The sequence below is a fragment of the Ascaphus truei genome, chromosome 1 (assembly GCF_040206685.1).
Source record: "Ascaphus truei isolate aAscTru1 chromosome 1, aAscTru1.hap1, whole genome shotgun sequence".
In the NCBI taxonomy this organism is placed as follows: domain Eukaryota; kingdom Metazoa; phylum Chordata; class Amphibia; order Anura; family Ascaphidae; genus Ascaphus; species Ascaphus truei.
The window spans coordinates 474,361,605-474,378,654 of NC_134483.1; the positions used below are offsets into that span (position 1 = coordinate 474,361,605).

The window sequence follows — 17,050 nt, forward strand, 5'->3', positions numbered from 1 at the left end:
TAGGGCTGGAGCTTTACACTTCGAAAAGCATCATAACCGAATTACATACTTTTGAAAGCAAAATGCTTCACTGTGTCTAAAATGATCATCTTGTATATTCATCTGTTTTTGCATCTCGATAGCAGAGGCTCTAGATCAGGAGTGGCCCTCTCCAGTTCTCTAGGACAGGGGTCTCCAAACCCAGTCCTCAAGGGCCGCCAACAGGCTGGGTTTTATGGACATCCCCGTTTTGGCACAGGTGGCTGAAACACGGATATCCAGAAAAGCTGGCGTGTTGGCGGCCCTTGAGGACTGAGTTTGGAGACCCCTGCTCTAGGACCACCAACAGGCTAAGTTTAAGGATATCCCTGCTTCAGCACAGGTGGCTCAGTCAAAGAATGAGCCACCTGTGCTGAAGCAGGGATAGCCTTAAAACCTGACCTGTTGGTGGCCCCGAAGGACTGGAGTTCCTTTGTATTTGTTATACATTAACCTAAATAGAACTGAGGTTAATCTCATTTTATTCTGAAGGATCTAAAATTGTATTCTACCTAGTGGTCTTCTAGAATGCAAAAAGAACACTACATAAAACATTTACACGGTATATTAATATTTTTTGAATCCATAAACCAGCTACCCCCAATTTAAGGCTTATCTTCTAGTGTCGTGTATCTTTGCTGCTTAAGGAGATAGTACTATACAGTATATACACAGAAGTGGCTACTTGGGCTGTTAATGGACATTTTCACCCCCTCCCCCCCCCAAAAAACACCACAAACAGCTGCTTCCGCATATATAGAATATGGCCCTAAGCAGGTGTAAAAAAAAACAAAAAAAAACCCCACTAACAGGCAGCAAATGTGTGAAGGCTAGATCAGGCGTAAGGAAATGAAAGCTGCTTTACAGTATTTTCCGATGTTAGGTTTCATCACTTTTGCTTTCTCAAAGGTAATATCAAGAGATCGACATTCACCGATTAGGAACATAGCACAGACAAATCTAAGAACCTGTAAGAAGGGGCTTATATAAAAAGGCATAATAGAATTCAGCATCCTTTATATGGAAACATTTGTTGATGCCACTTGGCTTGACATTGGTGTAAGACACCTGGATATTTTACCGTGAGCAGAAATACCAGCTGCTAATGCTCTTTAATGTACACATCATTTAATGGAAAATAAATTATGCAACTACTGGTGCTAGTCTGCTTATAAAAGCGATGCTGCTGAGACACAGTCTTCTCACAAAGTCTGGACATGCTGGTTTCATTACAAGATGCTCCAAGATGATCTTCAGCTCAGTGAACAAAGTTCTGTAACAAGATGATCAAATATTTCGTTTTTAGGCAAATATTGTTTTATTTTGCAGAATTGACAGAGGGTTGTACTTTTATTGTAAAAGGAACATTCAGGGACTGCTCAAACTACATTTGTAAAAACAAATGAACAATAATTAAAAACATTAAGAATGAAGGTATAATTACCATAGAAAGCTAGTGTGGTGAGCAAATACAGTAATTTATCCTGGAGTACATGTCAATGCTTAACATTATTCTTATTTAACCGAAAATAAATTTGAAGATTCCATATTTTAAAAAATCCCTCACGATTCATTACCGTTATTAACCCTTTCCTAACGCACCGTATGGCTTCGTGATGCATGGAGAACAGGAAGCACACTTGTGAAGCGACATTACTTTAGCAAACATGACCATTATCAGGGAGCAGGGCAATTGTAGAGCAGATGGTTATAAAAATATATCACTTAATGAAGGGACGTTTCTTTGCAGAACTCGTTTCCTTTTCAGGCCTGAATGGACTTGGGTCCACAAGCTTGCTCACATCCTTGCAAGAACCGCGTTCTCAGAGACACCAGTTTGGCCTTTATAACTGTAGTTTAGGACAGGAGTAGCCAACTCCAGTCCTCAAAACCTGACCTGCTGGTGGCCCTAAAAGGATATCCCTGCTTCAGCACAGGTGGCTGTCAGTTGCTCAGTCAGAATGGCTGACTGCCACCTGTGCTGAAGCAGGGCTATCCTTAAAACCCGACCTGTTGGTGGCCCTTCAGGACTGGAGTTGGCCTCTCCTGGTTTAGGGGGTTCTCAAATTAGATACTGTATGCCTAAAATTGAGACTGTTAATCGCATGGATGCTCTTCACTTTTCACTTGACATTTGTGTAAAAATATAAATAAATAAATAAACACAAACACTTACCGGCAGTATGGATTTCTTCTGGAAGAATAGCGCAGTGTTAGGAATCGGTAGTAAATGAAGGGCTGTAGTAAGCTCCCTTGACCACTGAAAATGTAAAATAAAAACATGGTTTAGTGAAAAAGTTCCAGTCATGGGGCTGGCACATTTATCTGTAAAAATTAGAACTTATACTGTAGCAGCCAGCAACCGCCACGCACCATGGCTGACTCACGCTGGAAATAAAACAAGCATTCCCTCTTCCCCCTCCAAAAAACAAAAACAACACCTACTGTACTGCAACAATACACCTTTTAAAATGTCCGCCACTCAGATCAACTAACAGTTAGCAAGGAGTGCTCAGTGCAACAACGGACACACCAAAACAAATAAATTATCTAGATAAGTCATTTTAAAATGGTAGAAAATAAACAATGAATCCTTTAAAACGGATGACCAAATCAAAGTTCAGAAACCGCAGTGTGCGTTCCCAACATCAATACTGGAGGCATAACTGCAGCATTAATACACTCAGTGATGGGCAAACAAATCTATTCAAATGTCCACACATACAAGCCTCACTTACCCTGAAGGACGTTACCATTTAGCAGAATCAAAAGCTAAAATGGCACATATAGAAACCAAAGAGGTATAAAAAACATTAATATAGCCCCTAAATGTCATGCATACAATATATATATTTTTTTTTTTTACACATTTCTATGCAGTGATATTCCACAAGACACCTCACAGCCAACTGAAGTGACTGGGTCATTAGGTGTTCTGCGACACCAGAAGACGTCACATGGAATAGCACCGCTTATTAAATATGGGCCTGAATATCAATCTAAAGATTCCAATATTTAAAAGGGACTTCAGGTTCCTCGCTGCTGCTAAATGTACACAAAGCAGGATAGTTTTTACTCTGAGAATAGAACTGGACAGAAGTCTTTGGTTTGGGCGTCACTTCGACCCTTTACTTTCCTCTCGTTTACTTTCCCCAATTGATTTGCTTAGTCCGTGCAAGAAATCGAATATGGAAATGTGCCCGTTATTGATACATGGCCTTAATTGTTCCATCGTATGCGTGATCCCATGTAAAAAATATAGACAAAGCACTGTATCGTTCAGTGATAATATTTAAGAAGTCATTCTGACCAGCAGAAAGAGCGGACTAATATAATAACACATCCTGTTAGCCTGTGGTTGGCGTTTGAGGACAAATCCACTCAAGCCTACAAGTTACTGTACATGTTCAATAATTACTATACACAGCATTCATGTAAGATCAGAGCTGAAAAGATCAGCCCCAGGCGATTTGCACATGTTTTCTAGACACCCAAAATACCTGGAACACAGGCAACAGTTGGAAAACACAAATCAAAAAGTATTTAGAGCAGGAAGTTCCTACTGCCCAAAACATTTTTACATAAATAATAAAGCAGCCGCACAAACAGCGCCTCTTGCATTTCCATTTAAAATCGGGGGTGGCTGCAGCGCTCCTGTGGTCCTGTAGTAGAAACTGGAATATATTTTTTTAATAGATCTGTTCTGTAGTATTAGATAATACTACTACCTTTTGTTAATTGTAAAAGTCAACTCTTAATGACATTTTTTATTGAGTTTTAATACACTGAGCAGCTTTTGATTTCTATAGCAGGTTTTAGCCACTTCCCCTGAAGTGCAAAACACTTTCCTGTTTGTGATCATTTGTTGTCAATATTTCCAGCAGTTTTAGCTACAAACTAACAACAGATGTTACTTTAGCAATATAAGAATACATTATAGCTGCTGAGTTACACTGACTGAAGGATTGATTTGAAACTGAAAGGCAGCCATTTAGTGAACCCTGGGAAGCAGGATCTTTGCCGATTGATTATGGGAGAACCAAATCGATCACCAGCTTTAAAAATTATACACGTCATGAATTAGAGCAGGGGTGCCAGACGCGGTGCACCATTGCGCCCCTCGATACTTTTGTGGGTGCCCGCGATTTCCTCTATAAGAAGCTATGTTCTAGGTATGGCATTTACACGATAAAATGAGACTCGTAGTTTGTGCCATGTTTAGATGTCTGCCTTTTTTTGACGGGGCATAAATTAAATCTCAATTCAGACATGCAGTGTTTTTCCTCAGAGACCAATAGTCACCACTAGAGGGCAACCTGTGCCAAAATGTAAAAAAGTCTCTTATGCATCCGGCACAACACTGGAGGCCCGTCCCACAAGGTAAGTGTATTTTGTGTGCGTCTGTGTTAATTAGTTGGTGCCCACCCCTCTCTCCTGAACTCTTAAGTGTGCCCTTTGGCACAAAAAGGTTGGCGATCTCGGAATTAGAGGAAGGAAAGCCCTTGCATACTGCAGCCGTCCAATATAGATAATAAAAAATAAACCTTTTTTTACATGAATACTCATTTGATTGAAAGGTGGAACTTTTTAACTCCTACAAAGATTTAGCCCCATTTTAAAAGCAGCCAAAAATTGGTACTTGGTTGTTAAAATCTTATCTGTGCAACTCTAGTGATATCGACGTCATTCCAACATTGTGTTATTCCAATGAGCAGTCTGCAGCGTTAGCGTGAAGTATAACAAATCTAAGGCCAGGTTCATCGTGCCTTCGCCCGTGCAAAGGTGTGCACGGCCGTGACGTCACCCGCTTAAAGCGGGTGCGGTTTTTGGGCTGGTACACGCGCCGTCCGTGGGTGTGCCAGTGACGTCACGGAGCTGGTTCGCCCTCATTGGGCGAACCGCTCACGTGTCCGGCCTGTCGCGCCAAGAAATCAGTTTGAACTAATTTCGTGCGCAATGCACGCATGGATGCGAAAGGCAGTCTGTTCACTCAGCGTGCGGACGCATGGACACGAACACTGCCTTAAGGCTGTCTGTACGCTCAGCGGTACCATGGCCCCAGCCTAAGACTTTGATCCCATTTAAAAAGTGTGCTCAGCAGTAAGTTCAGTTTTAACCATTTTATTTAATCATTAAAAAAAATTGGGAATTAGTCAACTGTGCACTACCCACAAAAATATTATAAAACTAAATTAAGACTACTGTAAAAATATTTGATTAAACCTAGTTTCCAACAAACATTTGGCTAAGTACTTATATACTTCCTCAAATTCTTACCTGAGAAGCATAAACACTGTAGCTGGCATTAAGAATATTTCATTGCAAGCAATGAACTTCAGAATGTTTTGCTGATTTGCATTCAGTTTGTCCAGAAGCGACCTTACAAAAGGCAGACTGTTTAACCCCTTGGCCTGAAACAAGAGAAAATTACTTACCAATGATGAATACTATACAGTTCAAGAATGTATACAACAAGCATTAATTAAGCTTTTAATAAGTGGGCACAATGCTTTATTAGTGATCCCATGCCTCAGTTCTTGCAAGAGGCCCAGCTGACCAAAATGTCATCCAAAAGGCCACATACTGTATGCATTTCCTGTTATTACTGTCAGTAGATGGCAAGAAGTCTTATTAGCAGCCAAGCAATCTGCAGCTTTCAGGTGACCGCAGGTCAGATGTAATTATGACCATTTGCATGTACTGGGGAGATCAGCTTCTCTTTGGTCTTTTTCTTTTTTTTTTAAAAGTAAGAAATTCGGTAGAGACACTGCTTCTTTAAGAAATGTCAAATTGCATGAAATTAGACTGACATCTGCTTTATGTCAAAACATTACAATGAGGACATTCTTTGCTTTACTTTAGAAGCTAATGACACTTACATCCAGGATTCTCTTTGTGTAAGTTGAGGCGTGAAGCGAAGAAAACAGCAAGACTGGGAAAATACTCACTGGAGCAATGTGTTAAAGAAAGAACAATACACAAATGGTGCATTTCTCCATTAAGTGTTAACATATATGTGATCCTTGTGAAAATGTACTATCTTTATTAATGGTGCAGCCTTGAGTACTTTGCTTAACTGGCTCTGGATCCAATCTCCTTTATGGAGGAGTTTATAAATGTTTAGGCTGTCCCACAAACGACATGAAGGGGCCATTGTTGTCGTGCTCCGTAGGCCGCGATTATAGTGCGGCGCGACAGTGCAAACAAAATACAGCTGCTCTATCTGGCCGGCCATAGTGCGCGCGAAGGGCGACCCAGCGGCAGAATTTTAAGCCGGCTTTTTTTTCGCGCGATGGCCGCGTCATGTGAGCGGTTCAGCCAAAGAGGGCGAGCCAGCCTAGTGACGTCATGGCCACGCCTTCGCATCAGTGATCGCTCGAGCGAAAGGTGCGCGACGCCATGAGCTCCATCGCACGCACCTCTACTATAAACGAGGCCTTAAATGTCCATATGTGCTCTGCTACTATGTAGAATAGAACACACCTTTTTTGTAAACTGCACTGGAAGCCTGTTTATTCAGTGACAGATTACTGCAGTATCACTGGCAATTCTAGCAGGCACAGAACATTTCAATCAACAATCTAAAATATATGTTCTCTGATCTCCATATAGAAAAGACAATGGTTAACCTATTTGACTAGTGGTTGAACTTCTTTATAATAATAAAAAAAGGTTAATTTAAAACACAATATATAGAATTCCTTCCATGTGATCCATACACTAGAAATGTATAACATTTAGAATACTACACGCCATCTGCCTAATGGTATATTTGTGAGAAGGGTAGACAATTGGTTGGATTAGTATTAAAACAAAATATTATGCAATAAATAAAGACTAATCTAGCTGATTATGTGAAATTATGTCGAAGAACATAATTATGTGGAGGACCACAATACTAGGTCTCCCGAGAAAAAATATAAATATAGCAGCCCATTTAAATGGACCAGAAACTGGAAAGCAGCATGTCAAAGAAAATCTTTAATATGGATCTGCAGATTGAAAGCAGCATAGACTACAGATGCGAGTTGCCTGAGAACCACCACCAAAGTATTTAGGGCCCATCAGTTATCCAAGGACTACAATTTGTGATCCCCTGAACAATGGTCAACATGTCAATTCATCTCTGCCCCAGAATCTGTGTGTGGACTAGTGAAAGTGGCCATCAAATGCACTGAAGAGCAATAAAGACGAGGATGTGGGCATCCCCTGCTCAGGGTCCAGAAATGGGCCCTAAACCCTTTGGTGTCAGAATCTGTAATGTTCTGTGCTAGATTAATCTCCTCTAGTATGAAGGGGTGGTATTTGTATCAAATACAACACTTGCAAAGGATACTTGTAACAGGGTAGGAATTGACAAAGATGAGTGAATACAACAGGTAATGACAACTGTCCTCTAACAACGCCTGGGCCATGAATGCCCGGCTCAGCTGGAAATGTGGTAACCTCTGATGCAGTCGCAGAGCACTGGTGAGAGCATTTGCCAACAAGGCACGTTGATAGAAGCTGGCTGCTTCATGTAACCTGTAAATGAACAAACGAGAGATTACAAGCCTAAAGGGAAACAAGGGACAAAATGCTTCCCTTCACAGAGATTGCATCATTATTGCACAATCCCAATACCACCTGTGAGAAAAGTTTTAAGGCAAGTACAGCAGAAATAACAGATCATTTTTAATCTTCTGTGCCAAGAACGTTTTTTCCAGGAAACATTGTGCGCAGTTGGGAGGAGGGGGGCAAAGTGCAGCTTGGAATTAGAAAAGGAGAAACATAAAAAGGAGGAAACCCTGTACAACACAGGAGTTTGCAGCGGCATGCTCGAAGCCTGCTGAACCTTGCCACACACACACAAAAGCACACGCCCATGGCAAGTGGGCAAGGCCATTTTGTTCCACCCAAGGCACCTCTCTATTGCAGTATGCACGGTCTCGGTGCTCAGGTGCTTTTTCTTCATGCTATGGCCCCAGGAGGAGTAATGTCAATACCGTTGAAGCAGATTAACAGGTTTTTATAATCCCAGTGTCAGCTACTTGTAACCTAGGACAAGTCACTTTATTTCCATGTGCCCGAAGCATCAAATATTAGACTATTCTTACATAGGATTGTGTCAACTACATTGAGTGCATCTATGAGAGAGATAAACATTTAATCTATATCTTTCATGTAGAAAGGTAATGTGAAACAACAAAAAAAGAGCTAGTTATAAAAAAATAAATACATTATACTGTACTACAGTACTGCTGAAGCCTATTCGCTACTGACACATAATAGATCTATTACAATATCCATATTTAAAACAAAAAAAAAAAACCACAAGGACGTAAACCGAATCCAACTACTTACCCTAAAATAGGAAGAATAAATAATGCTGAACAGTACACCGTGAACCACCGAGACAGCCACATTGCAGTGTCAAGTTTATTCGCCAGCATAAATTGCTAAGATATGAAACAAATGAAATGAACTCTGTTAAACATAGTTATGAGAACATTTCAGAACGGCAAGTTTGTCTAAAATTACTTGTACAAATGGCACAGCTCTGTTGGAAAATCCTACACAATCCTGTTAGCCAACATGCTTAACCCTGTCACTGCCAAAGGTGCCTGCCAAACGTTTTAGACTTTTTTCTGGAAAGCATTTCTAAATTCACAGCACTTTTTTTTGCAAAGCAGCTTCAATAATAATACTCCAGAGAGGGCGATGAACAATGCACATGGCTGCAGACTGTCACCAGTGGTACCTTACTCCGACTATCTTTTGCCTAAAGCTGGTGTCGAAAAATCCACTCATCCAGGGCGACTGACAAGAGGTTTTGCTGGTTCAAACTGAAAATATTGGCAGCTGGACCTGCTCAGGGAAGAACTGTATGTGTGGCGAGACCGCACTGGTGGTACAGCTCTCCATCACTGCTTTTAGTGGTCCCGCCCAACTAGATCTTACCCAACGCTATGCAAGATACTATTGAGGCACAACTTGGGAAAGCAGAGCGGTAATTGACAGTTGTACCACCAACGCGGTCTGCCGACACATGTTAAAACAGCAACTTGAACTGCAGCTTTAAATGCAGGATGCAGTGGACACACAACACCCAAACGCTTGCAGTTTAGTGCCACCAAGCATAATTCCCAAGTGGAGCCCCAAGTAATATGGTCTGTAGCTTCTCTGAAAGGAGCTACTGTAATGCAGAAGTTGCATATCTGAATCACTGGACTTGGGACTTTGTTGGCGGTCCACCCCCATGTTAAAGCAGCAATCGCAGCTGTGCCTTTTGGGGGGGCGGGGGAGGGCCCTGAAAACAGAGGTTCCACTCTGGAGGATCCCCTGGTTTTATTCATGTTAAACAAAGACATGTCCATTTTGGGGCAGATTGCTGTTGTAACCCTTTATTTGTTACTGGCGTGTCTGGATGGCATATAGAGCTCCCCTTCCAAGAATAAAAATAGTTTGAAATGCCTTCTGTAAAGGCAAACCAGACTCACCAACACATGAGATACGCAGAACGGACAACTAAAACGCAATACACTTGAAGCACATGTATACACTTGAAGCACATGTATATCTACAATTTAAAAGTTATTAGCAGGGATACCAGAAGAAATGGACTCAATGCGTTCCTGAAACATGGAGATTGCAGATCACATCAGCAGGTGATAATCATGTTCTTATCTAATCTCTTTATCAGCTTTAGGGTGTAAATTTCACCATATTGTCTTGAAGTCAGCAAAACAAGAAATTGGAATGCAAATGAACGTCAGACATTCAGAAGTCTTAGTGACCATAGGGACTGATCAAGAAACTCATCCACATATCAAAAAACACTTAAAAAGGGCAAAAGTGAACACTATGCAGTGGCGTATTTAGTTAAGCGTAGTCGGTTGACACAAAATTTCAAACACAAATCAGACAAATATTTTTTTAAATGTTTAATGTTTCCATTGTAGCTAAATGCTTTGGGTGTCTTTACAATATTCACCTAATCTTTTTTCAATAAGACCATTAGTACATTTGTTGTAGATGTATGTTAGTCAACCCACACTAATTTCCTTTTCTTGTAGTGCTTGGCCAATAATGGGAGCATAATTAGACACCGGGGAACAACATTAGTTACCATAGAAATATGTTGGCACCAGATAATAATAGAATGATGCAGGCCCAAAGAAATTAAAACAGACTCATTTTTACATAAGGGTGATTATATCTGTCTAAAAAAGTAAATTACATAGATAAGTTGTTTAAAAAACAGTGGCACGACTGGCCCACAAAGTAGGGGAAAACAGAAGTGTATGTGTGTATATATATATTTTTTGTTTATTACAAACATTTCACATAAAAGCATCAATCCTACTATTATTTATTTTTTTAAACAGGATTTGAACCCGGTGGGCTGAATTTATCTAATTTCAGCTCCGGGGCCCTCCAGATTCCTGAAATACCTAGTTCTAGGTGCCAGAGTTCTCCTCCCATTCCTGAAAAACAAAATGCCTGCCAAACCGTGGGCAAATAGGAAGCTGCAACAAATGACACTGCGGTTTCTACTGGATAACTGCAGGTGCCATCTTTAAAAATAACAGGAAGTGCACCAGCATCTAAAAGTGAACATCTAAAGAACCTCTCCAGAGCTGAAATTAGAGCGGTTCAAAGAAAAAATAAGATTGGGGCAAAAAAATAAAGCATGGACTTATTTTATATTAGTTCATATGGACTATAAAAATTCAATTATGTGACTGAAAATCATGTTTCATCCATAAGTCACTCAGAAATAAAGCTTAAAAAAAAGTAACATTAGGAACGTGAGGCAAGTTACAGTCCATAATGATGTCACAAGAACTTCTTCTGCACTGTAAAACAATATGCTGCAAATAGCAGATTCAATGGATAGTTTGAGGCTTCAGGCCTTATTGCATATCTGTCAAAGTGGGCGTTCAGGTCGTTTTCGGCTGAAAATCTCCATTGACATCTATGGGGAGTTTCAGCTGAAAACCGGCCGAACAGCTGCTTTAGCAGACCCTTGAAAAAGGTCCTACAGTAAGTGTGAGAAGCAAAGAAAGCATCCCCATTAACCCTGAAAAGTAACTTGTTGCAAGTGAAAATACGAAACTAAATATCTCACAGTCGTTTCCCCACCACAAAGACTAGAGAACGAGATGACATTCTCAGCTCTGACAGGGACTCCCAAGGTCTTGTTTTGTCTGAAAACCATAATCTTTGCTCGCTACACTTCTCACCCCAGAATGGGAGCGTGTTCACACACAAGCAGTTCTCGGATTCTTACCAAGGGTATTTTGGCTAGAAACTGGATGAGCACAGCATAACTTTTATGCATCTCCCGTAAATGTTATCGACACTCTCTCAGGTGGTGGACACAAAAGTACATGCGCATCCAGTATTGTTACTCCACGCAGCATGTTTTTTGCAAGAACCAAGAATACGAAAATGGACGTTAACTCTTTCCCTGCCAGAAGGGCTCTGTCAGTGAAAGGGTTAATATGTACTGAATTCCAACTAGAATTGCATCCTGAGGAACTATTAGGTTACTAATAGGTTTACTCAGGCATGAGGGATATTGGTGGCAAAGATCACACAGTGTAAACTAGCAGGGAACGTTGCTTTATGGAAATTAGCGTCTCAGACACACGATTTTAAAATGATACATTTAAATCAACATTGACTTAAGCGGTGGAGAAAAATGGTGCAAAGCAGCGAAGTATGTTGCTATAACACAAAAATGATGCAATCAAAGCACTTATATTATACGTGCAAAGAGTATGTAGATCTACATATATAGATCTGCAGAGATTAATATAATGGGGAGCCGACTTACCACTGCGCCTCCTCCTCCCTGAGGGGGGCTACTGGGAGCCGAGTCCGCCATGTTTACAAGGGCCTGAAATGACAAACAAGAGAAAAACTTTAGAGACAAGTAAAAGAAGGGCGGGAGGTAAAAGGAGGGCGGGAGGTAAAAGGAGGGCGGAAGGTAAAAGGAGGGCGGAAGGTAAAAGGAGGGCGGAAGGTAAAAGGAGGGCGGAAGGTAAAAGGAGGGCGGAAGGTAAAAGGAGGGCGGAAGGTAAAAGGAGGGCGGAAGGTAAAAGGAGGGCGGAAGGTAAAAGGAGGGCGGAAGGTAAAAGGAGGGCGGAAGGTAAAAGGAGGGCGGAAGGTAAAAGGAGGGCGGAAGGTAAAAGGAGGGCGGAAGGTAAAAGGAGGGCGGAAGGTAAAAGGAGGGCGGAAGGTAAAAGGAGGGCGGAAGGTAAAAGGAGGGCGGAAGGTAAAAGAAGGGCGGAAGGTAAAAGAAGAACGAGAGACCGAGAGACCGAGAGAACATTCCCCTCTGCTGTAACAATTTATAAAACTAGGGAACAAATTCTATATACAGCAGACTGCGACTATTCTAACACAAACCAGTGGCAATCGCCAAAAAGACCCAGGTACACGCCTTAAACTAGACCCAGCATTTCTGCATTGATTAATGGCCCATCAGATTAACAGCGGGGGTCCCTGGCAGTCCCATTCAAACTGACAGGGACCCCTGCTGTGTTAATCCTATGGGTCATTAGTCAATGCAGAAATGCCTTAAACTAGCCAGGTTACACCCAGCACATACCCAGAATGTAACCGGGCTAGTTTAAGGCAAGCTTTAGAATAGTCGTGGTCTCGTCTGTACGTTAAATTCACATTAATGGAATCTGGAACCTCTGCATTATTCAATTTTTTGAAAATAATTTAGTTTGTTGCTTGTCCCAGCACAGTTGTTATTTCTCCGGGTCGTTTGTGCGCGCTTTTAATACTGCACTGGTTTCCCGCGTTGTTCCTGGCGCTCAGGCTTGGTTTGTTCCTTTGTGTGGCTCACACCGGGTACCTCCCTCTCCCTCCCAGTAACCCCCACCTCGCTGTACCACCTCACACGGCAATCACAGTATATTTCATTTGCAACTTATTTTGATTATTATTATTTTTATATCATGACATAGTAGGAAAGCATCTCCAAGTATATAATGGAAGCGAGTGGGAAAATAGGGTTCCATATTACACAATTTTGCTTTATGGATAACCTTTCAGTAATGTATCAATATTCCTGTACAGGCATACCCCACATTAACGTACGCAATGGGACCGGAGCATGTATGTAAAGCGAAAATGTAATTAAAGTGAAGCACAACCTTTTTTCCCACTTATTGATGCATGTACTGTAATGCAATCGTCCTATACGTGCATAACTGATGTAAATGACGCATTTGTAACAGGCTCTATAGTCCCCCCGCTTGCGCACAGATTCGGTACAGGTAGGGAGCCGGTATTGCTGTTCAGGACATGCTGACAGGCGCATGCGCAAGTTGCCGTTTGCCTATTGGGGGATATGTCCTTACTCGCGAGTGTACTTAAAGTGAGTGTCCTTAAACCGGGGTATGCCTGTACTTACAAATACTGTGGTGAAACAAATCCTGTGTCTCTTTTTGACGCAAAGTGTAACGTGAATTTACTTGCTTTATTATAATGAATTATATCTATCTTGTCTCACCACGTTTGAATAAAAATGAAACTTTAAACACAAAAAAAACCCTATAAAAACTTCCTGCAAGAAAGTTATTTTTTCCCACTTAAAAAAATAACATATACAATCTGGTCCTGAGCTGCATATCTGAAAGACTAGAGACTTTGGGATACCAGTACCAGACCTCGTGTTCATAAGGACCATGGTAGTACTTGTAATTAACCAGACTAACCATTGCTTAAGGTCTCCCACTGCTACTACAAGGCAACATAGGTTTTAAATATTGTTTTATTACTTTGTCCTCACCGAAGACAGGATAGTGATGAGAACGGTATGTTGTAACCGGCACATTACGATGGTAATCTCAGTGTCAGATAAATATGACACTGGACAAAGTTACTTCAACTTCATGGTCAGGAATGAATTACTCTACAACTTCCTACTGTAATGCGATGATTATCATGGGATAAATTGGCGTGTACATATATTTCTACGTATACACAACAGATATGGATATACGTGTGTGCGCGCACACAGACACACAGACACAAATATATAGATCTACATGTGTATCGGTGTAAAAAAATGTTTTGATATTATTAGTGGAAGATCGGCACGCCAGCCAACAGTGATGGGTTGCACTGTGATCCAGTATACGGAAGCAGGATACTGTATAATAAAAAATGCCTCGAGACCGCTACTCCCCAATATTTAGAATATTTATTGCATTCCAATCAACATTGTAGTTCCAATCAAGTATCTTGACAAAGGCTCAGTTGAAGCTAAAACATTGACCGTAACACAATAAATCTTAGCATTGGCGAGTGCCAGTCGCATTACTTTTTTTAATGTAAATACATACGTATGTAGGGGCGGTGTGTGTGTATATATATACATCAACTGTAAATATTACTGTATGTTCATTTGCATGTCTTAGACAGGTCTGCAACCCTGTCTTTCCCCATTATCGCCCAGCACACAGCGTTTCCACTGCAGCAAGGGATTTTGGGAAATGACATGCAAATGAGCACACAGTGCCACCTTTTGTCTCAAGCTTGTATTACACAAGCAAATCCACAAGCCAATGCATACTGTTTTAAACACAGAGGCTGGAATGAGATGCAAAGCCAGTGAACCCACTCACAGACATGTTTCAACCTTGATGGGTATCATCAGTGTGAGGTTGGTTGCTGGCTATGCTGGTTTGAGACTAGACATTCACCACAATTATTAAGGTTATGGTGGCTAAAAAAAAAGGGCCAAAAACCCACCACAGTAAAGCATATAGCAACTGTAAATATTTCTGTACGTTCATTTGCATGTCTTAGACACATATACACACACATCACGAAAAAGAAAAACGAAGTATTGAAAATATCAGCACCGGTCAAAGTAAGGGTGTTTATTGACTCATAATTGGCGACCGAAACGTCAGGTAGCCCAGGCCTATGTATTTATACATAGGCCTACGAGGCCCGAACCCAGGGAAGCAAATTTCAGGGGGGGCGGTGTTACGCTTATAAAGGCCCCGCTCTCCTCCGACATAATTAAACTGATTGCTGGGGGAAAGCGTGGGGCCTCTGTAAAGGTCTCATACCTTCCCCTGCAGCATCACAGCGTCAAATGACGCCGCAATATCACAGGGTGACACATTGTTGTTATATCATATGTCCAGTTGTCATGGAAACGCATTGCCATGTGACATTGGGATGCTGCAAGAGATGGTTGTCAGGGTTGCAAAAAGGTAAATGCCTATGGGCAGCAAAATTCTAAAGCCGGTCCTCGGTACCCGTGTGTTATGGGTCAATAAACACCCTTACTTGGCTCATACTTTGTCCTGTGCTGATATTTGTAATACTTCGGTTCTCTTTTTCCTGCCACATACTCCCTTTATCTAGCACCGACCCCCAGCGCTCGTGCGATCACATACACACCTAACCCGAATGCAGATTACATTTAGGAGTTAATAAATCAATTTGTCACAGAACAGAGTGGTGTTTTTTTTGTGTGTGTGTGTGTCCACCTCACAATGTGGTTGTGTTGTCCACACACACAATCTGCTTCCACGGGGTGCTTCACAGGAGGTGTTATGCGCACCATTGAACACCTCAGGCCTCCATCCCCAGGCCATCGGCCCATTCATTCACAGGAAGAGCCCTTCCTCTGCATTCATTCACAAGCTGGCCCTTCCTCTGCATCTCTCCCGCCCCTCGGGGCAGCACCGCAAGCCGGGGCCTCTCTCTGCATCTCCCCGGTGATTTCCGCCTCACCTGCCCGGATCCTCACGCCGCCTCCCTGCCCGGTTCCTTCCTGCTGGCGACCGACGGCAACCAACTGCAGTGACGTCAATCACCCTGACCAGCCAATGGGAGCGACGACAAAGACAGTAAAAGGCGGGTCCGGAAGAAACAGCAAAGGCAGGCGTCAGTGCCTGTCATGTCTAGGTGACGTCACGGTGACTGACAGGTTGCGCGTCCAATGCTAGAAGAGAAGGCCGCAGTTATCTGGAAGGTTCTGCAGGGTGCAATATGTTGGTGCTAATGGTGTCCTCACTGAGTGATAACAGACGCATCATAATAACAGAATAATCTAAATGAACATCGTGGTGAAACAATAACAGCACAACCCCATACATTAACCACGATGACTCCAACCCATAAAAGGCAGTTTTAAAAAAGCCCCGCATCACCTCCATTTTGTCCCTAATACAAAATAGTGATCATTTATTTCCCTAATACAAAATAGTGACCATTTATATTCCTAATACAAAATAGTGATCATTTATTTTCCTAATACAAAATAGTGATCATTTATTTCCCTAATACAAAATAGTGACATTTGCAGAAGTTGTTGCCTTCCTGCATACCTGCCAAGACTTTAAAACTAAAATGTGTTTTTTTTGGTCCAAAACTAAAATGATTTGCATCCTAATAACAACTTTATAGTAACTTTATTTCATGTAGCGCTTTTTTTTATTTTTGGAGTAGCCACCTGGCAACCCTAGGCAGGTCCCCTAAACATGCCTTACCACATAATCACACAGCATTTACTTCTCTCACTGCAGTCATGGTCTCTTGGTAATAATAACTGTGACGATGAGGCTTTATAATAAAGGTTAAGCCCACTTGGTTATCCCTGAACTGTGTTTTGGGGGTCCTACAGTGTCTTGGACCCGTGTATTGTGCATGCATTACAGGCATACCCCGCTTTAAGTACACTCGCGAGTAAGTACATATCGCTCAGTAGTCAAACAGCAGCTCACGCATGCACCTGTCAGCACGAACTGTACAGCAAAGTTGAACTCCCTACCTGCACCGAAGCTGTGCGCAAGTGGGGAGACTATAGAGCCTGTTACAAATGCGTTATTTACATCAGTTATGCACGTATATGATGATTGCAGTACAGTACATGCATCGAAAAGTGGGGAATAAAGGGAGTGCTTCACTTTAAGTACATTTTCGCTTTACATACATGCTCCGGTCACATTGTGTACGTTAATGCGGGGTATGCCTGTGCTGTACCATGTAATAAAATATGCGACAATTG

At 41.7% G+C, this 17,050-nt stretch overlaps 1 protein-coding gene across 1 annotated transcript; it reads right to left on the reverse strand.

Moving 5' to 3' along the window:
• Nucleotides 1-1,129: 1,129 nt before the first annotated feature.
• TMEM33 (transmembrane protein 33) lies at nt 1,130-15,926 on the reverse strand. The gene is made up of 8 exons (XM_075567260.1): nt 15,775-15,926; nt 11,840-11,902; nt 8,362-8,456; nt 7,355-7,542; nt 5,898-5,965; nt 5,296-5,429; nt 2,195-2,278; nt 1,130-1,291 (listed from the first exon to the last, which is right to left on the reverse strand). The coding sequence occupies exons 2-8, from the start codon at nt 11,888-11,890 to the stop codon at nt 1,162-1,164; spliced, it is 750 nt and encodes a 249-aa protein (XP_075423375.1). The 5' UTR covers nt 11,891-11,902; nt 15,775-15,926; the 3' UTR covers nt 1,130-1,161.
• Between the last annotated feature and the right edge of the window lie 1,124 nt (nt 15,927-17,050).